This window comes from Macrotis lagotis, chromosome 1, assembly GCF_037893015.1.
Source record: "Macrotis lagotis isolate mMagLag1 chromosome 1, bilby.v1.9.chrom.fasta, whole genome shotgun sequence".
Lineage (NCBI taxonomy): Eukaryota > Metazoa > Chordata > Mammalia > Peramelemorphia > Peramelidae > Macrotis > Macrotis lagotis.
The window spans coordinates 425,220,035-425,236,670 of NC_133658.1; the positions used below are offsets into that span (position 1 = coordinate 425,220,035).

General features: G+C 43.9%; 1 protein-coding gene across 1 annotated transcript in view; it reads right to left on the reverse strand.

Annotated features, from left to right (window-relative positions):
* The window catches only part of DEGS2 (delta 4-desaturase, sphingolipid 2), an 84,939-nt gene extending 78,893 nt beyond the window's left edge, over window positions 1-6,046 (reverse strand). The window contains exon 1 of the mRNA XM_074213079.1: window positions 5,965-6,046. Within this exon, the coding sequence (XP_074069180.1) occupies window positions 5,965-6,046 (82 nt within the window). The remainder of the gene's footprint in view (window positions 1-5,964) is intronic.
* Between the last annotated feature and the right edge of the window lie 10,590 nt (window positions 6,047-16,636).

The following is a 16,636-nucleotide window of genomic DNA, read 5'->3' on the forward strand; positions in this document are numbered from 1 at the left end:
GGAAAGACAAAAGGATTCTAGCCTAAGCCCTGCCACTAATTTACAGATTAGATATCTAAGGTCACTATTTGACCTTAGATTCCTTGACTCTCATCTCTAACCCTCAGTTTCCTCACCTGTAAAATAAATAAGCTTTTATACTTCTTGTCCAACACCACCTTTACCTTTCTAGGTCAAACAAAATACCAGTGACTGTGAATCATAACTGAATCATAAAATCATAAAATGAGAGCTAAAAGAGGTCATTGCAAACATTTCTCAAATAATATAGGCCATATTTCTTAGCTTGAATTATATTCATAAAACCCCAAATACTGACCTAGGAGGATATTTTGATATTTCATTTTGTCCAACTCTACATGACCCCATTTGGAGTTTTCTTCCAAAGATACTGGAGTGGCATGCTATTTCCTTCTCCAACTTGTTTTACGGATGAGAAAACAGAGGCAACAAGATGAAATGACTTGCCCAAGGTCACACAGCTAACTAGAGCCTGAGGCCAGGTTTGCTAAGTCATATTCATTTTCTAAGCCCAGTGCTCTATACACTCTGCCACCTAGCTGCCTTTAGGAAGCTATATGGTTATGGAATCCCTTGTGTAAAAATAAAAGAAAAATTTGGGAGCAAAAAATGGGAAGAAAATAAGCTTCTTTAATTAAAAAAAAGCCCATGGGGGGGCTTGGGAGGGGAGAGAAGGCATCTAGGTGGTGAAGTGAATCCCTGGATCAGGGGGACCTGAGTTTAAATCTGGTCCCAGACACTTAATAATTACTTAGCTGCATGACCTTGGGCAAGCCACTTAACCCCACTGCCTTATAAAAACCAAAAAAGAAAAAAAAAGAAAATCCCACAAGTATTTTTGATATGATTATCAGAAAAATATTCCCACATAACCAAAAGTCACTTTAAAGTCTCAAATATCCAAGCCTAATAAATTATATTTTGAACTGAATTAACATTTGGTTAACCAATAGACTCTCTCCTATAGTGAATACTACCTCCTGTACCTTTACTTCACACTCCTGTGAGAATACCATCACTTCACCAAATATTGTGAAATCAATTAATATTAGGTATTATATGATCACTAAATTATCTTTGTCCCAGTATCACTTGTTATTCTTTAGCTATTTCCAACTTTTCATGACCCCATTTGGGGTTTTCTTGGCAAAGATATTGGAGTAATTTGCCATTTCCTTCTCCAGCTTCTCCATTTTATAGATGAGGAAACTGAGGGAAACAGCATTAAGTGACTTTTCCAGGGTCACACAGCTATTAAGTCTTTCAGGCTGGATGTGAGCTCAGGATACTGGGTTAATACTGGGTTGGCACGCTTCACGCCATCTAGCGGTCCCTTTCAGTAACAACCACTACTAGACATATTCCCAAAGAGATCAAAGGAAGAGGCAAAGGATCCACATATGTATAAAATATTTGTAACAACTCTTCCTGGAGTGGCAAAGAGTTGAAAACTCAGAGGTCCCCATCAGTTGGGTAATGGCTAAACAAATCATGGTAAATGAATAAAATGTAAATAATGAAAGGGAAAATTTAAATGAAACTTGGGAAAATGTGAGCTGATATAAAATGAAGAATACTTATCTAATAAGAAAAACACTATAAAAACTAACTTCAAGAGACTTAAGAATTCTGACCAACATAATGCCCAGTCAAGTGGAGTAAGGGTGAAGCATGCTACCTCTCTTCCAACAGAGAGGTAAATAGTTTCAGGAAGAACAATAAGTAAGTGCTTCTGAATATGGCCAATCCAGGAATTTTTTTTTGTTTGATTTTGCATATTTGTTACAAGGGATATTTGTTTTTGGTTTTTTCATTGATTGATGGGGGGAGGGAAAGAAATTTGACTTTGTTCATTTAAAAAACCCTCAATCTGAAAAGCTTTTTAAGCGGTGTTCTGGAAAGAATAGGTTCTACCGTGGATACTTACTACATGTGTAATTCTAAGTAAAAGAGCATTGAACTTTGCTGAAACTCAGTTTCTTCTTCTGTAAGATGAAGATAAGCATATCTGCCCTATCACCTACCTCACAGAATTGCTGGAGGAAGCACTTTAAAAACTTAAAGCATTATATCAGGCACCATTATTATATAATTAAAATAAACATGCAAAATGAGATCAAAAAACTACCAAGAACTGTACTCTGATTTTGTTTGAAGACAACAGTTAACAAAAAACAATGTTTTCACAAAACTCACACCCAGTAGAACTGAAATCATATCATCTAAATATCAAAGATTTCTTTGGCAAGTAGAGGAGACAAAAGGTCCCAAAGGATAACTTTAAGTCAGCACTAGACAATTATAAATCCATCACAACCTTTCTCCAAATGTTAGAGGTAAAAATACCTTAGAGGCTATACTTCCTCACCCATTCCAAACAAACACACCCATGAAAGCCTTTCAAAAAAGTTTTTAGAATTTATTATTTTACCAGTTCTTTAAAGCTTTTACTTCAGATAAAACCAAATGGTAGAACCTTATTTCTTTTCTTTATTTTTGTACTTATATTTTCCAGGGAAAAATACTTTAAATTGTAAATAGTTAATATATAACTGTACCATATGCTGATCTGTGACTGTTGGCTAGGAGATATAGAGGTAGTGACATGTTCTCAGAATTGAACCTTCTCCTTGTAAAATCTGACCATGAATGCAACTTTTTGCTTATGTGTTTCCCCTTTTCTGCTGAGAAGTAAAGATCTTTAATAATCTTTAAAAAAAGAATTTATTATTTTATTTTTCCTCAGTTACATGTAAAAACAATTTTGAACACTTGTTTTTAAACCGTTGAGTTTCAAATTCTCTCCCTTTCCTCCTTTCCCACATTGATTTCATTGAGAAGGCCAGCAATTTGATCCAGGTCATACATATGTAGTCACACAAAGCATTTCAATATTAGTCATCTTATGGAAAAAAGTAGACCTAAAAAAAAACCCTCGAGAAAAATAAAATAAAAAAGCAAATATTCTTCAATCTGTATTCAGACACCATCAGTTGTTTCTTTGGATAACATTTTTCATGAGTTCCGAGTTACCTTGTGGAGATCATTGCTAAGTCATTTACAGCTGATCTTATAATATTGCTATTACTTTGTACAGTACATTTTATTTTGCTCATATAAGGCTTTCCAGGTTTTTCTGAGAACATCCTGCTCATCATTTCTTATTCCATATCACATTTTGTTCGTCCATTTCCTGAGGGGCATCTCCTCAATTTCCTATTTTTTGACACCAGAAAAGAATTGTTATAAACATTTTTGTACATATAAATCCTTTGCCTTTCCAAAAAAATAATAATAATGATGATGATAAGGATGTTTCAAATTTTCCTCTTCCTATTATTGCCAATTTCTGGTCATTATTCTACCATGTATTTGCAGATCACAGTGAATTTGATGCCCTAGGAGGCAAGAAGGTAGAAGAGAAGGGAGGGGAAAAGTAGAAAGAAAGGTACAGAGCTCCCCCAGACCCTCACTATATACTGTTAGAAACATCCAGATTCACCTGGGGCCTTGCTTGCTCCCACCCCTGACCTTTAGAGTTACAGGCAAATGCACTCATAGATAAAAATACAAACACGATCAGGGTCTTGAACACAGAGTCCAAGGGGCCTTAACCTTCAGATCCCAGTTAGGCAGAGAGATGCCACCTAGACCTCTGGACAAACGGGCCTGGAACTCTTCCCCTTTCCCCAACAAGAGACAAAGAAAACCTGTGTGCCGCCCTGGTCTCGGAGGCTCAGGAATGCCCAGCGGCTTCCCCAGTGTCTCCTGGGCAGGGGTGACTGACTCCCTGCCTTCCACTCCGGGCGCTGGGGGGTTTTACTCCGAATGTCGGGGACTGAGCCCCTGCGCCTTTGGCCACTTGTGAGCGCTTCTGGGCCCTCCCCAGCCCCCGCGGCCCTAAGGTCCGATGACGGAGCGGGAGGGGGGGCTCCTGAGCGCGGTCCCGGCTCAGTGGAAAGGAGGGTGGTGGAGGAGGATGGCCGGGGGGCGAGCGCCAGCCGGCACCAGCTCAGGAGTGGGGGCCGGGGGAGGGAAAGGAAAGAGGACCAGGACCGCGCGCCCCTCGGGGACGGGAGGAGGGAGATGCAGAGACAAGAGACAGAGACAGAGAGAGAGAAAAAAGAGAGAAACAGAGATAGAGGCAGGGAGAGATAGAGAGAGAAATAGACAGAGACAGGGAGAGAAATAGAGATAGAAAGATAGAGACAGAGATACAGAGAGGCAGAGAAAAGGAGACAAAGAGAGATCAGAGAGACAGAGATACAGAGGCAAAGAAAGAGACAAAGACAGAGATTAGAGACACATAGAGAGAGCAAAAAGGGAAACAGAGATAGAGACAGAGAGAAATAGAGATAGAGACAGCGAGAGAAAAGAAAGAGACAGAGAAATAGAGATAGTTCAGAGGGAGGGGGAGACAGATACAGACAGGCAGAGAAAAAGAGACAAAGACAGAGAGATCTGAGAGACAGATACAGAGAGACAAAGAAAAAGAGACAGAGAGAGAACTAGAGAGACAGAAAAGACAGAGACAGAGAGAAATAGAGATAGAGACAGATATAGAGAGGCAGAGAAAAAGAGACAAAGAGATCAGAGAGACAGAGAGAGAAAAAATAAAGATAGAGACAGAGAGGGAGAGAAAAGGAAACAAAGACAGAGACAGACAGAGTCAGAGACTGAGACAGAGAGAGAAATAGAGATAGAGGCAGAGATACAGAGAGGCAGAGAAAAAGTGACAGAGATCAGAGATACAGAGAGGCAAAGAAAAAGAGACAAAGACAAATAGAGAGAGAACTAGAGAGACATAGAGAGAAAGAAGACAGAGACAGAGAGGAAATAGAGATAGAGACAGAGAGATACAGAGAGGCAGAGAAAAAGAGACAGAGATCAGAGATAGAGATACAGAGAGGCAAAGAAAAAGAGACAAAGACAGAGACAGAGAGAACTAGAGAGGCATAGAAAAAAAGAGACAGAGAAATAGAGATTAGAGTCAGAGGGATACAGAGAGGCAGAGAAAAAGAGACCAAGAGAGATCAGAGAGACAGAGAGAGAGAGAGAGAGAGAGAAATAAAGATAGAGACAGAGAGGGAGAGAAAAAGAAACAAAGACAGAGAGAGCCAGAGACTGAGACAGAGAGACAGAGAGAGAAATAGAGATAGAGGCAGAGAGATACCGAGAGGCAAAGAAAAAGAGACAAAGACAGAGACAGAGAGAACTAGAGAGGCATAGAAAAAAAGAGACAGAGAAATAGAGATTAGAGTCAGAGGGATACAGAGAGGCAGAGAAAAAGAGACCAAGAGAGATCAGAGAGACAGAGAGAGAGAGAGAGAGAGAGAAATAAAGATAGAGACAGAGAGGGAGAGAAAAAGAAACAAAGACAGAGAGAGCCAGAGACTGAGACAGAGAGACAGAGAGAGAAATAGAGATAGAGGCAGAGAGATACCGAGAGGCAAAGAAAAAGAGACAAAGACAGAGAGAGAACTAAAGAGACAGAGAGAGAAAAAAGACAGAGACAGAGAGAGAAATAGAGATAGAGACAGAGAGATACAGAGAGGCTGAGAAAAAGAGACAAAGAGAGAGACAGAGAGAACTAGAGAGACACAGAGAGAGAAAAGACAGAGACAGAGAGAGAAATAGAGATAGAGACAGAGAGATACAGAGAGGCTGAGAAAAAGAGACAAAGACAGAGAGACAGAGAGAACTAGAGAGACACAGAGAGAGAAAAGACAGAGACAGAGGGAGAAAGAGAGAAGAGAGAGACCGAGAGACAGGCGGAGCTTCTGGACCGCTGGGCGAGGGGCCGGAGGAGCGCGGCGCCGGCAGCCCGGGGTTCCCGGGGTTCCCGGGGTCTGGCTTTGCCCGTCCCCGGGCCTGGAGGAGCCGGCGCCCCCGCCGGCCGCGCCCCTCCCGCCGTCTCCTCCCGGCCGCCCGGGCGGCACCTACCCAGGATCTCCCGGCGCCGCTGGGTGTGGGGCTGCTCGGTGTAGACCCACTCGAAGTTTCCGCGGGGGATCTTGTTGCCCATCGCTGCTGCGGGCGGCGGGCCGGGCCGGGCCGGGGCATGGGGGGAGGACCAGGCTCCGGGGCTGCGCGGCGGCGGCGGCAGCTCCTTTTGAACGGCCGGCGCACCTGGCGGGGCGGGGCGGGGCCGGCGGGGCGGCCCAGTCAGCGGGCCCGGGGCTGCGCGGCCTGGGGAGGGGGGCGCCCGGGCCTCACGGGCACCTGCCCAAGCGGGGGCCGAGGCGGTTTCCGGACCGCGCCCTCGGGAGAAGGGGAGTCGGGGAGCCTGTCTGCAGAGCCCCCTCCCGGCCCTGCCGTCTAGGCTCTGGCTTCGCGCGGGCTCGCGTCCCTGCCCCGGGCCGAGCCCTGGGGGCGGCCTCTGCCCCCTCCCGAGGCAGGGTGGGAGGTGTTAGCAGTGACTTTATTTCACTCCGATGGCCTCAATCTGCTGAAATCACCTTTTTTCTTTTAAAAGAGAAAACGGGGGGCGGCTAGAGCACGGGCCCGTGAGTCAGGAGGACCTGGGTTCAAGAACGGCCTCAGACACGAATACTGACCTAGCTGTGCGGCCTTGGGCGAGCCCCTCAACCCCACTGCCTTGCAAAAAACCCCACCAGTGTTCTTCCACTCTGCTGAGGGGGTCCAGGATAAAAGAGCGCTTTGGTCTGTGTACTTCGATAAGAGACTAGTGCTGGCTTTCGGTCCTGGGTGGCTTGTTTTGCTTTGTTTTTACCGACCCTACAGCTGAGAGAAGTGGAATCTGGAGGAGCCCCCACCCTGGAGGGTGTCCCGGCTGAGCCTCCCCATTAGACCTCGGCATTTCCAGGCCTTTAGATCTGTACAGTTGGGACTCAGGCGGAATGGGCGGCGGCGAGTCTCAGAGCTTCGTTCCTCGGGTTCCCAGACCTAGGCCAGCTCCTGGCGGCGGGTGGAGACGGGAGTAAATGCCGGTGGATGAATTAACCGGGCTGCAGCGGCAACAACAACTACAGCGGCAACAACAACAGAAGCAACAACTACAGCGGCAACAACAGCAGCAGCGGCAACAACTACAGCGGCAACAACAACAGAGGCAACAACAGCAGCAGCGGCAACAACTACAGCGGCAACAACAACAGCAGCAACAACAACTACAGCGGCAACAACGACAGCAACAACTACAGCAGCAGCAACAACTACAGCGGCAACAACTACAACAACAACAGCAGCGGCAACAACTACAGCGGCAACAACAGCAGCAGCAACAACTACAGCGGCAACAACAGAAGCAACAACTGCAGCGGCAACAACAGCAGCAGCAGCAACAACTACAGCGGCAACAACGACAGCAACAACTACAGCAGCAGCAACAACTACAGCGGCAACAACTACAACAACAACAACAGAAGCAACAACTGCAGCGGCAACAACAGCAGCAGCAGCAACAACTACAGCGGCAACAACGACAGCAACAACTACAGCAGCAGCAACAACTACAGCGGCAACAACTACAACAACAACAGCAGCAGCAACAACTACAGCGGCAACAACAGCAGCAGCAACAACTACAGCGGCAACAACAGAAGCAACAACTGCAGCGGCAACAACAGCAGCAGCAGCAACAACTACAGCGGCAACAACGACAGCAACAACTACAGCAGCAGCAACAACTACAGCGGCAACAACTACAGCAACAACAACAGCGGCAGCAACAACTACAGCGGCAACAACAACAACAGCCGCAGCAGCGTCTCGCCTGACTGAAGTAGACCCTACTCTGCTCACAAAGTAAAGAGCAGCGTCCTAGGGCAGGACTACTAAAAAATAAACCCTGGGAGGCTAGCGGGTTACCTTCTGCGGGGGTGGGGGGAGGGAAGCCAAATGAGGGGGAAATTCACAAACTCAAAATAAATAAAATTCAAAGTTAAAAAAGTAAACAAACCCTGTCCTCAAAGTTTCATTCTCCTGGAGAGGGGTGAAGGGGTAGGAATATAACATTTATATCCATAATAGGCCATGGTTTGAGAAGGAAGAGTCCCTCCCCCCATAACAATTAGGGGGAATAAAAAAAAGGTTTCATGAAGAAGGTGAAAGTTGATCCTTGAAGGAAGCTAGAAATCATTAAGGAAAAGGTTCATTTCATAGAGGGTGGTTAGAGGAATATCAGGTTCAGGGAACAGCAATCAGGACAATTTGGCCATAAAGGAATATATGAAGGAGAGTAAGTAATGTGATGAAAGTGAGAGATAAAGGATGGGGGAGGAGTGAAGGATTACCTAGAAGAATGGGGCACCCCCAACAGAAAGAGGAAGATAGGATTGGTGTACAAGTCCAAGACTGGAATGAAATGAGATATTTGTGCAATATTTAACAGTTAAATAAAATATGTTGATTTAACCATAGCATGGAAATGATTCTCCACCAAGATTTATCTACAGTAGAAACTGACCCCCCTATCTCCATTTTAGAAGAGGCAAGAAATGGTGATTTTTCTATCTATATAATTGGGTCTCTTTTTTTCCTTAAGTGACCAGGAAGCCTTGTCAATGGTGAAGCAGTTTGAAGGTTAGCAATCTCTTGTCTTCTCTGTCTCCTATTTTATGTCATTTTCCCCTCTCCCCTCATTTATGTTTTCCCCCCCTTTTCAATTCAATTTCATTCAAAACACTTGAGTAACTACAACGTGTAAGGCCCTCTATTCTGGAGAGATAGAGACTTTTAAAATGATACAATCCCTGACTGCTTTGTTTCTTACTCATTTCAGTTGTGACTGACTCTTTGGGATCCCGATTTGGGTTTTCTTGGCAAACATACTAGGGTGCTTTGCCATCTCCTCCAGATAATTTAACAGGTGAGGAAACTGAGGTCAACAAGGTTAAATGAGTTATTGGAGAGCTAGCAGACGCCTGAGGCTAGATTTGAACTGAAGAAGAGGAATCATCTGAACTCTGGGGCTCTGGCGCCACCTAGTGTCACTGCTTTGTAGGAAATCACAGTCTACAGGGGCAGCTAAGGTAGTACAGTGGATAGAGCACCAGCCCTGGAGTCAGGAGGACCTGAGTTCAAATCCAACCTTGGACACTTGCCTAGCTGTGTGACCTTGGGCAAGTCACTTAATCCCATTACCTTAAAAATATTAGAAAAAAAAGAAATAGATGTACAGTCTTAAGAGAACTTGAATCCATGACACTGGCTTTTAGCTCTGCTTCATTCTACCTTTATCATCTTGGGAAGTCACTAAAATTCCCGAGGCCTTTGTTTTTCTGACCTGCAACATGAGGATGTTGGACCAAATGACTCTAAGTTTCCTCCTAACTATAAATCAGATTCCTTGGTCCTCCTTCCTTGGGGGTCAGGTCCATTATTTGCTGCTCCCTACATTCCTCTCCCCTACACTCCTCTTCTGGGGGTCCAGTACTCAGAGGGCTACTGTCTTGCCTCTCTGCCATTTGTTCACGCCTCCACTGTTTGTGTTCCTCAAATCTCTAGTGGCCCATTGACTGGCACACCAGTTCCAATTAAACACTTAACATAGATTATCTTTTACAAAATGATTTTTACTTTAAAGAGCAGCAAGAACACAAAAATTTTTCCCTCAGTACTTTTGGGGGGGTATCCCCTTCCCATTCCCATCACCTCTTGGAAGGGTATAAGATTCACATCTCAGTTCAGTTCCTATATTAGTTCCACCAAATTCAATATCTCATGGAAGTCATTAGTTTTCACTTGCCCAATTCTGCTTTTTAAGAAGTTATTTTCTTCAGTGAGCTTTTGTATCTCTTTTACCAAGGTATAGAACAGCTAGGTGGCACAGTGGATAGAGCTCTGGCTTTGGAGTCAGGAGGATAGTTCAAATACAGCCTAGCTGTGTGACTTTGGGCAAGTCACTTAACCCTGACTGCCTCCCATCCAGAGTCATCTCCAGTTATCCTGATTCATATCTGGTCACTGAATCCAGGTGACTCTGGAGGAGAAGGTGAGGCTGGTGACCTAGCACAGCCCCCTCAATCAAATCAAATTCATGTGTCTGTCATGACATCACCACCCCTGATGTCATGGTCTTCAAGAATGAAGGACAAACTTATTATTACTATGATGATGATGATGATGTATCTTAAGGATTCCTTACCAGTCTGGCTGTGATATCAGACTCTGAGTTCTTAGGATGGAGACTGGTCCCTGCAGAACCAAAAACAAATGACATAAGACCCAAACCCTCAGCCCCACCCCCCCAACCCCTAAAGGATATACTAGTTCCAGTTAGGCAAAACATCTTCCTTCCTTCCAGATCACTCTGACTCTCATTGATTAGCCAGTAATAGATCCCAGTTCAAGGCTTATGGGATCATTGTTTGGATTCTGATAACTCAGAGAGAGAGTAAATAGCAATTGTTTCTGTTTTGGCCAGAAATACTGAGGGTCTTACCACCCAGATTTTTTTTTAGACTGAGTTAAAAAGGCCATTCTTTGTTTCATTTTAACCTATCCTTGAAAAGGCATTGCCTCAGACAAACTGAGACTTGGGAATGACCTTAGCTCAAAAAGACCAAAACTGTATCCAAGGCCATCTCAGATTGTCCAGATAAATAACTGTTCACTGGACCCAGATGGCTTGGAGGAGAAAGTGAGGCTGGTGACTAAGCACAGCAACCCCTCACTTTAATCCAATTCACCTATAAATCCTGGCATCACCTTCATGATTTCTTTTTCTAGAACTAAGGACAAACAACAACAACAAAGATATCAACCACTGACACCAAAGTGAAGGAGTCCTAAACCTTTAAATGTGAATGTGAGAAAGAAGTCATTCTTAAATACAAAGACAATTCTAGTTATACAGCCAATAGGAAAAAGAATGCTTCCCAGCATATGGTGGGGCAGCACCAGTTCCCCTAAGTAGAGGTCCCAAAAATCACCATTAATAAGTTATCTGGGCATATTCCCTACTCCATTACACTGATATTTAACCACATACCCTTAAACAGTCTATTTCTTAAAAAAAGGAACAACATGGTTTAGTGGAAAGAGTTTTAGACTTGGAACAAGAAGTTGGTTGGATGTATTTTTTGTTGTTTAATCATTTTTCAATTGTGTCAAATTCTTGGGTTTTCTTGGCAAAGATACTGAAGTGGTTTCCCATTTCCTTCTCTAGCTTATTTTACAGATGAGGAAACTGAGGCAAACAAAATTAGTTACTGCTAGTAAATGGTCTGAGGCTAGATTTGAGCTGAGGAAGATGAATCTTTCTGACTCTAGGCAGGTACTCTATGCACTGTGCCACCTAGCTGCCAGAATTAATACATACATAATCCTAAAGCTAGTTCTGTGATGAAAAACAAATCTTTTCCTCTCTTAGTCCTCAGTTTTCTGGAAATTATAATACTCATAGAAAGTATTCTAGGGCATCTAGGAGGCACAGGGATAGAGCACCAGCTCTGGAGTCAAGAAGACCTGAGTTCAAATCCAGACTCAGACACTTAATAATTACCTAGCAGTATGATCTTGGGCAAGTCACTTAACCCTATTGCCTTGCAAAAACCAAAAGAAAAATGGAAGTACTAGAAATGGGAGGTTAAAAGATTTTGGTTTTTTGGCTACTGTAGTTTTATGTCCAGCTTTAGAATCAGTCCATGTACGGGCGGAGCCAAGATGGCGACAAGAAAGGATCATGTCTTAGGCGCTCTCTCATTAAACTCATAAACTAAGGACTCTAACTAAACTTTCGAGAGACAGAACCCACAAAGGGACCAAGCGAGGACGTTCTCCTACTCAAGGTAACCTGGAAAAGAGCAGAAAGGCTCTGCTCCCTGGGGTCAGAGGGGTGGCCCACCAGAGGGGTGGCCCGCCAGAGCAAAAGAACTTCAGCCTCCCAGAGGCAGCCCCAGGGCGCTGGGAGCCCCAGCTCTCAGCAGCTGGGGAGTCTCCTGAGCTACACCCCGGGGAGCACCAGGCACAAATTGGGGGAACAGCGGGGGACCTCTGCCAGAGTGAGCACATGGAGCCCAGCCCTCAGGGCACACAGCCAGCAGGCAGGCGGAGCCGGTAAACAGGAGCACCCAGGGCATGAGCCCATTGAACCTAGGGAGGGAAATGAAGAGAGAGAGGCTGCAGAGCTCTGTCCTCTGCCTCTGGAACAGGACTCTGGGGTTCTGAACACATTCAGATCCTGATCCCAGTCTAGGCCCCCCCACCATAGAACAGCAGGGCCCCCCCACCTCAGCCCCGTAGCAGAGGGTGGTGCTTATGGTCATTCACAGACCAGGAGGGAGGACAGAGCCTCACACACTGAGACCCTTGTGGGAGTGTCCCAAAAGCTCAGGAAGCACCCCCAAAACAGGCACAGGCTGGCAAAAATGAGCAAGTAGAGAAAAAAAGAGGAAGACCATTGAGAAATATTTTGCAAATGAGCCCAAGAAGGATCAAAATACTCAGACTGAAGATGAGGAAGCACAAGCTCCTGCATCTAAAGACTCCAAGAAAAACAGAAATTGGGCCCAGGCTATGATAGAGCTCAAAAAAGACTTAGAAAATCAAATGAGGGAGTTGGAAGAAAAACTGGGAAAAGAAAGGAGAGAGATACAGGAAAAACATGAAAAAGAAGTCAGCAGCTTAGTCAAGGAAATCCAAAAAAATGCTGAAGAAAATAGCATGCTAAAAAACAGCTTGGTCAAATGGATAAAACAGTTCAAAAAGTTATTGAGGAGAAGAATGCTTTAAAAAGCAAAATTGGCCAGATGGAAAAAGAGATAAGAAAACTCTCTGAGGAGAACAAATCCTTCAGACAAAGAATAGAATTCAGGGAGATTGATGAATTTACCAGAAATCAGGAATCAATACTTCAAAACCAAAAAAATGAAAAATTAGAAGAAAATGTGAAATATCTCATTGAAAAAACAACTGATATGGAAAACAGACTTAGGAAAGATAATTTGAAAATTATTGGAATACCTGAAAGTCATGATCAGGAAAAGAGCCTTGACATCATTTCCAAAGAATTCCTACAGGAAAATCGCCCTGATATTTTAGAAGCAGAGGGCAAGATAGAAATGGAGAGAATCCACCAATCCCCCCAAGAAAGAGATCCCAAAAAACCAACCCCTAGGAATATTATAGCCAAGTTCCAGAACTCCCAAGTCAAAGAGAAAATATTACAAGCAGCCAGAAGGACACAGTTCAAATATCATGGAGCTGCAGTCAGGATTACACAGGACTTAGCAGCAACTACATTGGAAGCATTTAGGGCTTGGAATACAATATACCAGAAGGCAAAAGAGCTTAGAATGCAGCCAAGAATGAACTACCTAGCAAGGCTGAATGTCCTCTTCCAGGGAAAAAGATGGACTTTCAATGAACCAGGGGAATTTCAAATGTTCCTTTTGGAATGGCCAGAGCTGAACAGAAGGTTTGATCTTCAGATACAGGACTCAGGTGAAACATGGAGATTGGAGGAGAGGGGGGAAATATGAAAGACTTAATGAGGATGAACTGCATGTATAGAAAAATGATACTGATAATATTCATATGAACCATCTCAGTTAATAGAGTAGGTAGAAGGAGCTTTTATAGTTGAAGCACAGGAGAAAGCTGAATTCGAAGATAAAATATGGTGTAAAAATGGAGTCAATAGGAAAAAAAGGGAAATGGAATGGGAGAAAGAAAAAGGGGAGGGGGAATAGTCCAAGATATTTCACATAATAAGATTTTTTTTTTATTACAATGAGCTATTGCAATGATATGGAAGGGGGGAGGCAAGGGGGAATGAGGGAACCTTTGCTCTCATCAGAGATGGCTAGGAGAGGAAACAGCAAATATACTCAATGGGATATAGACATCTGGAGTAAGAAGGAGGGGGGGAGCAGGGGGAAGGGGTGGGGATGTGAATAAAGGAGGAGAGGATGGACCATGGGGGGAGAGTGGCCAGATATAACACATTTTCTTTCTTACTTCATGCAAGGGGCTGGGATTGGAAGGCCTGCCCAGGACCATAGGGCCAGATGGATTCTGGGCCTAAGGGGTGGTATGGGGGCTCAGGGCTTCTTGGCCCCAGGACTAGGGATCTGTCTGCTGAGCCAGTCAACGACCCTACAGCAGAGTCAGAGTGAAAGGAGAGAGAAAATAGAGTACATGGTAGTGGAGAAATAAGAAAGGAGGGAGTTGAGATCAGCAATGGCAACAGTGGAAAAATATGGAAGTAACTTTTGGGATGGACTTACCAGAAAGAATGTGATCCACTCATGACAGAGTTGATGGTGTTGGAACAAAGACTGAAGCACATTTTTTGTTATCATTATTTGGGGGAGGGTGCAGGGCAAGTGGGGCTGGATGGCCTGCCTGGGGCCACATAGCAGGGTGATCTTTGGGTGCCTGGGGCCGGATTTGGACCCAGGTGCTCCTGGCTCAAGGGCCAATGCTCTGTCTGCCACCCAGCCACCCCTACTATCATTACTATTTTATTTTATTTTGGGTCTTTATTTTTTTTTCTTCTTTTTGGTTTTTGCAGGGCAGTGGGGATCAGGTGGCTTGCATGTCACACCAGCTGGGTGATGGTTGGGTTTACGATGCTGGATATGTGCTCCGGTGCTCGTGGCTCCAGGGCTGGTGCTTTGTCCATTGCGCCACCCGGCCATACCTACAATTATTACTATTATTTTTTTATTTTAATTTTTTTTCCTCTCCCCTTTACTTTTTTCACCCAAGCAAGTCTATCTATATTTATGGGGGAGGAGGGGTATTTTGTTTACTTGTAAACAAGAATATTTTATTAATGTAAAAAAAATTTGTACAAAATGAGAATAAAAAAATAAATTAAAAAAAAAGAAAAAAAGGAGGGGGGAGCAGGGGGAAGGGGTGGGGATATGAATAAAGGAGGAGAGGATGGACCATGGGGGGACAGTGGTCAGATAGAACACATTTTCTTTTTTACTTCTTGCAAGGGGCTGGGATTGGATGGCCTGCCCAGGACCATAGGGCCAAGTGGATTCTGGGCCTAAGGGGTGGTATGGGGGCTCAGGGCTTCTTGGCCCCAGGACCAGGGATCTGTCTGCTACGTCACTAAGCTACCCTACAGCAGAGTCAGAATGAAAGGAGAGAGAAAATATTGTACATGGTAGTGGAGAAATAAGAAAGGAGGGAGTTGCGATCAGCAATGGCAACAGTGGAAAAATATGGAAGTAACTTTTGCGATGGACTTACCAGAAAGAATGTGATCCACTCATGACAGAGTTGATGGTGTTGGAACAAAGACTGAAGCACATTTTTTGTTATTATTATTTGTGGGAGGGTGCAGGGCAAGTGGGGCTGGGTGGCCTGCCTGGGACCACATAGCAGGGTGATCTTTGGGTGTCTGGGGCTGGATTCGGACCCAGGTGCTCCTGGCTCAAGGGCCAATGCTCTGTCTGCCACCCAGCCACCCCTACTATTATTACTATTTTATTTTATTTGGGGTCTTTTTTTTCTTCTTTTTGGTTTTTGCAGGGCAGTGGGGATCGGGTGGCTTGCATGTCACATGGCTGGGTGATTATTGGGTTTACGAGGCTGGATATGGGCTCCGGTGCTCATGGCTCCAGGGCTGGTGCTTCGTCCATTGTGCCACCTGGCCATACCTACAATTATTACTATTATTTTTTTTAATTTTAATTTTTTATCTCTCCCCTTTACTTTTTCGCCCAAGCAAGTCTATCTATATTCATGGGGGGAGGGGTATTTTGTTTACTTGTAAACAAGTATATTTTATTAATGTAAAAAAAAACATTTGTACAAAATGAGAATAAAAAATAAATTAAAAAATTATTCGAAAATCAAATGAGAGTTAGAAGAAAAACTGCAAAAAGAAAGGAGAGAGATACAGGAAAAACATGAAAAAGAAGTCAGCAGCTTAGTCAAGGAAATCCAAAAAAATGCTGAAGAAAATAGCATGCTAAAAAACAGCTTGGTCAAATGGATAAAACAGTTCAAAAAGTTATTGAGAAGAATGCTTTAAAAAGCAAAATTGGCCAGATGGAAAAAGAGATAAGAAAACTCTGAGGAGAACAAATCCTTCAGACAAAGAATAGAATTCAGGGAGATTGATGAACTTACCAGAAATCAGGAATCAATACTTCAAAACCAAAAAAATGAAAAATTAGAAGAAAATGTGAAATATCTCATTGAAAAAACAACTGATATGGAAAACAGACTTAGGAAAGATAATTTGAAAATTATTGGAATACCTGAAAGTCAAGATCAGGAAAAGAGCCTTGACATCATTTCCAAAGAATTCCTACAGGAAAATCGCCCTGATATTTTAGAAGCAGAGGGCAAGATAGAAATGGAGAGAATCCACCAATCCCCCCAAGAAAGAGATCCCAAAAAACCAACCCCTAGGAATATTATAGCCAAGTTCCAGAACTCCCAAGTCAAAGAGAAAATATTACAAGCAGCCAGAAGGACACAGTTTAAATATCGTGGAGCTGCAGTCAGGATCACACTGGACTTAGCAGCGACTACATTGGAAGCTTGTAGGGCTTGGAATATAATATACCGGAAGGCAAAAGAGCTTAGAATGCAGCCAAGAATGAGCTACCCAGCAAGGCTGAATGTCTTCTTCTAGGAAAAAAGATGGACTTTCAATGAACCAGGGGAATTTCAGATGTTCCTT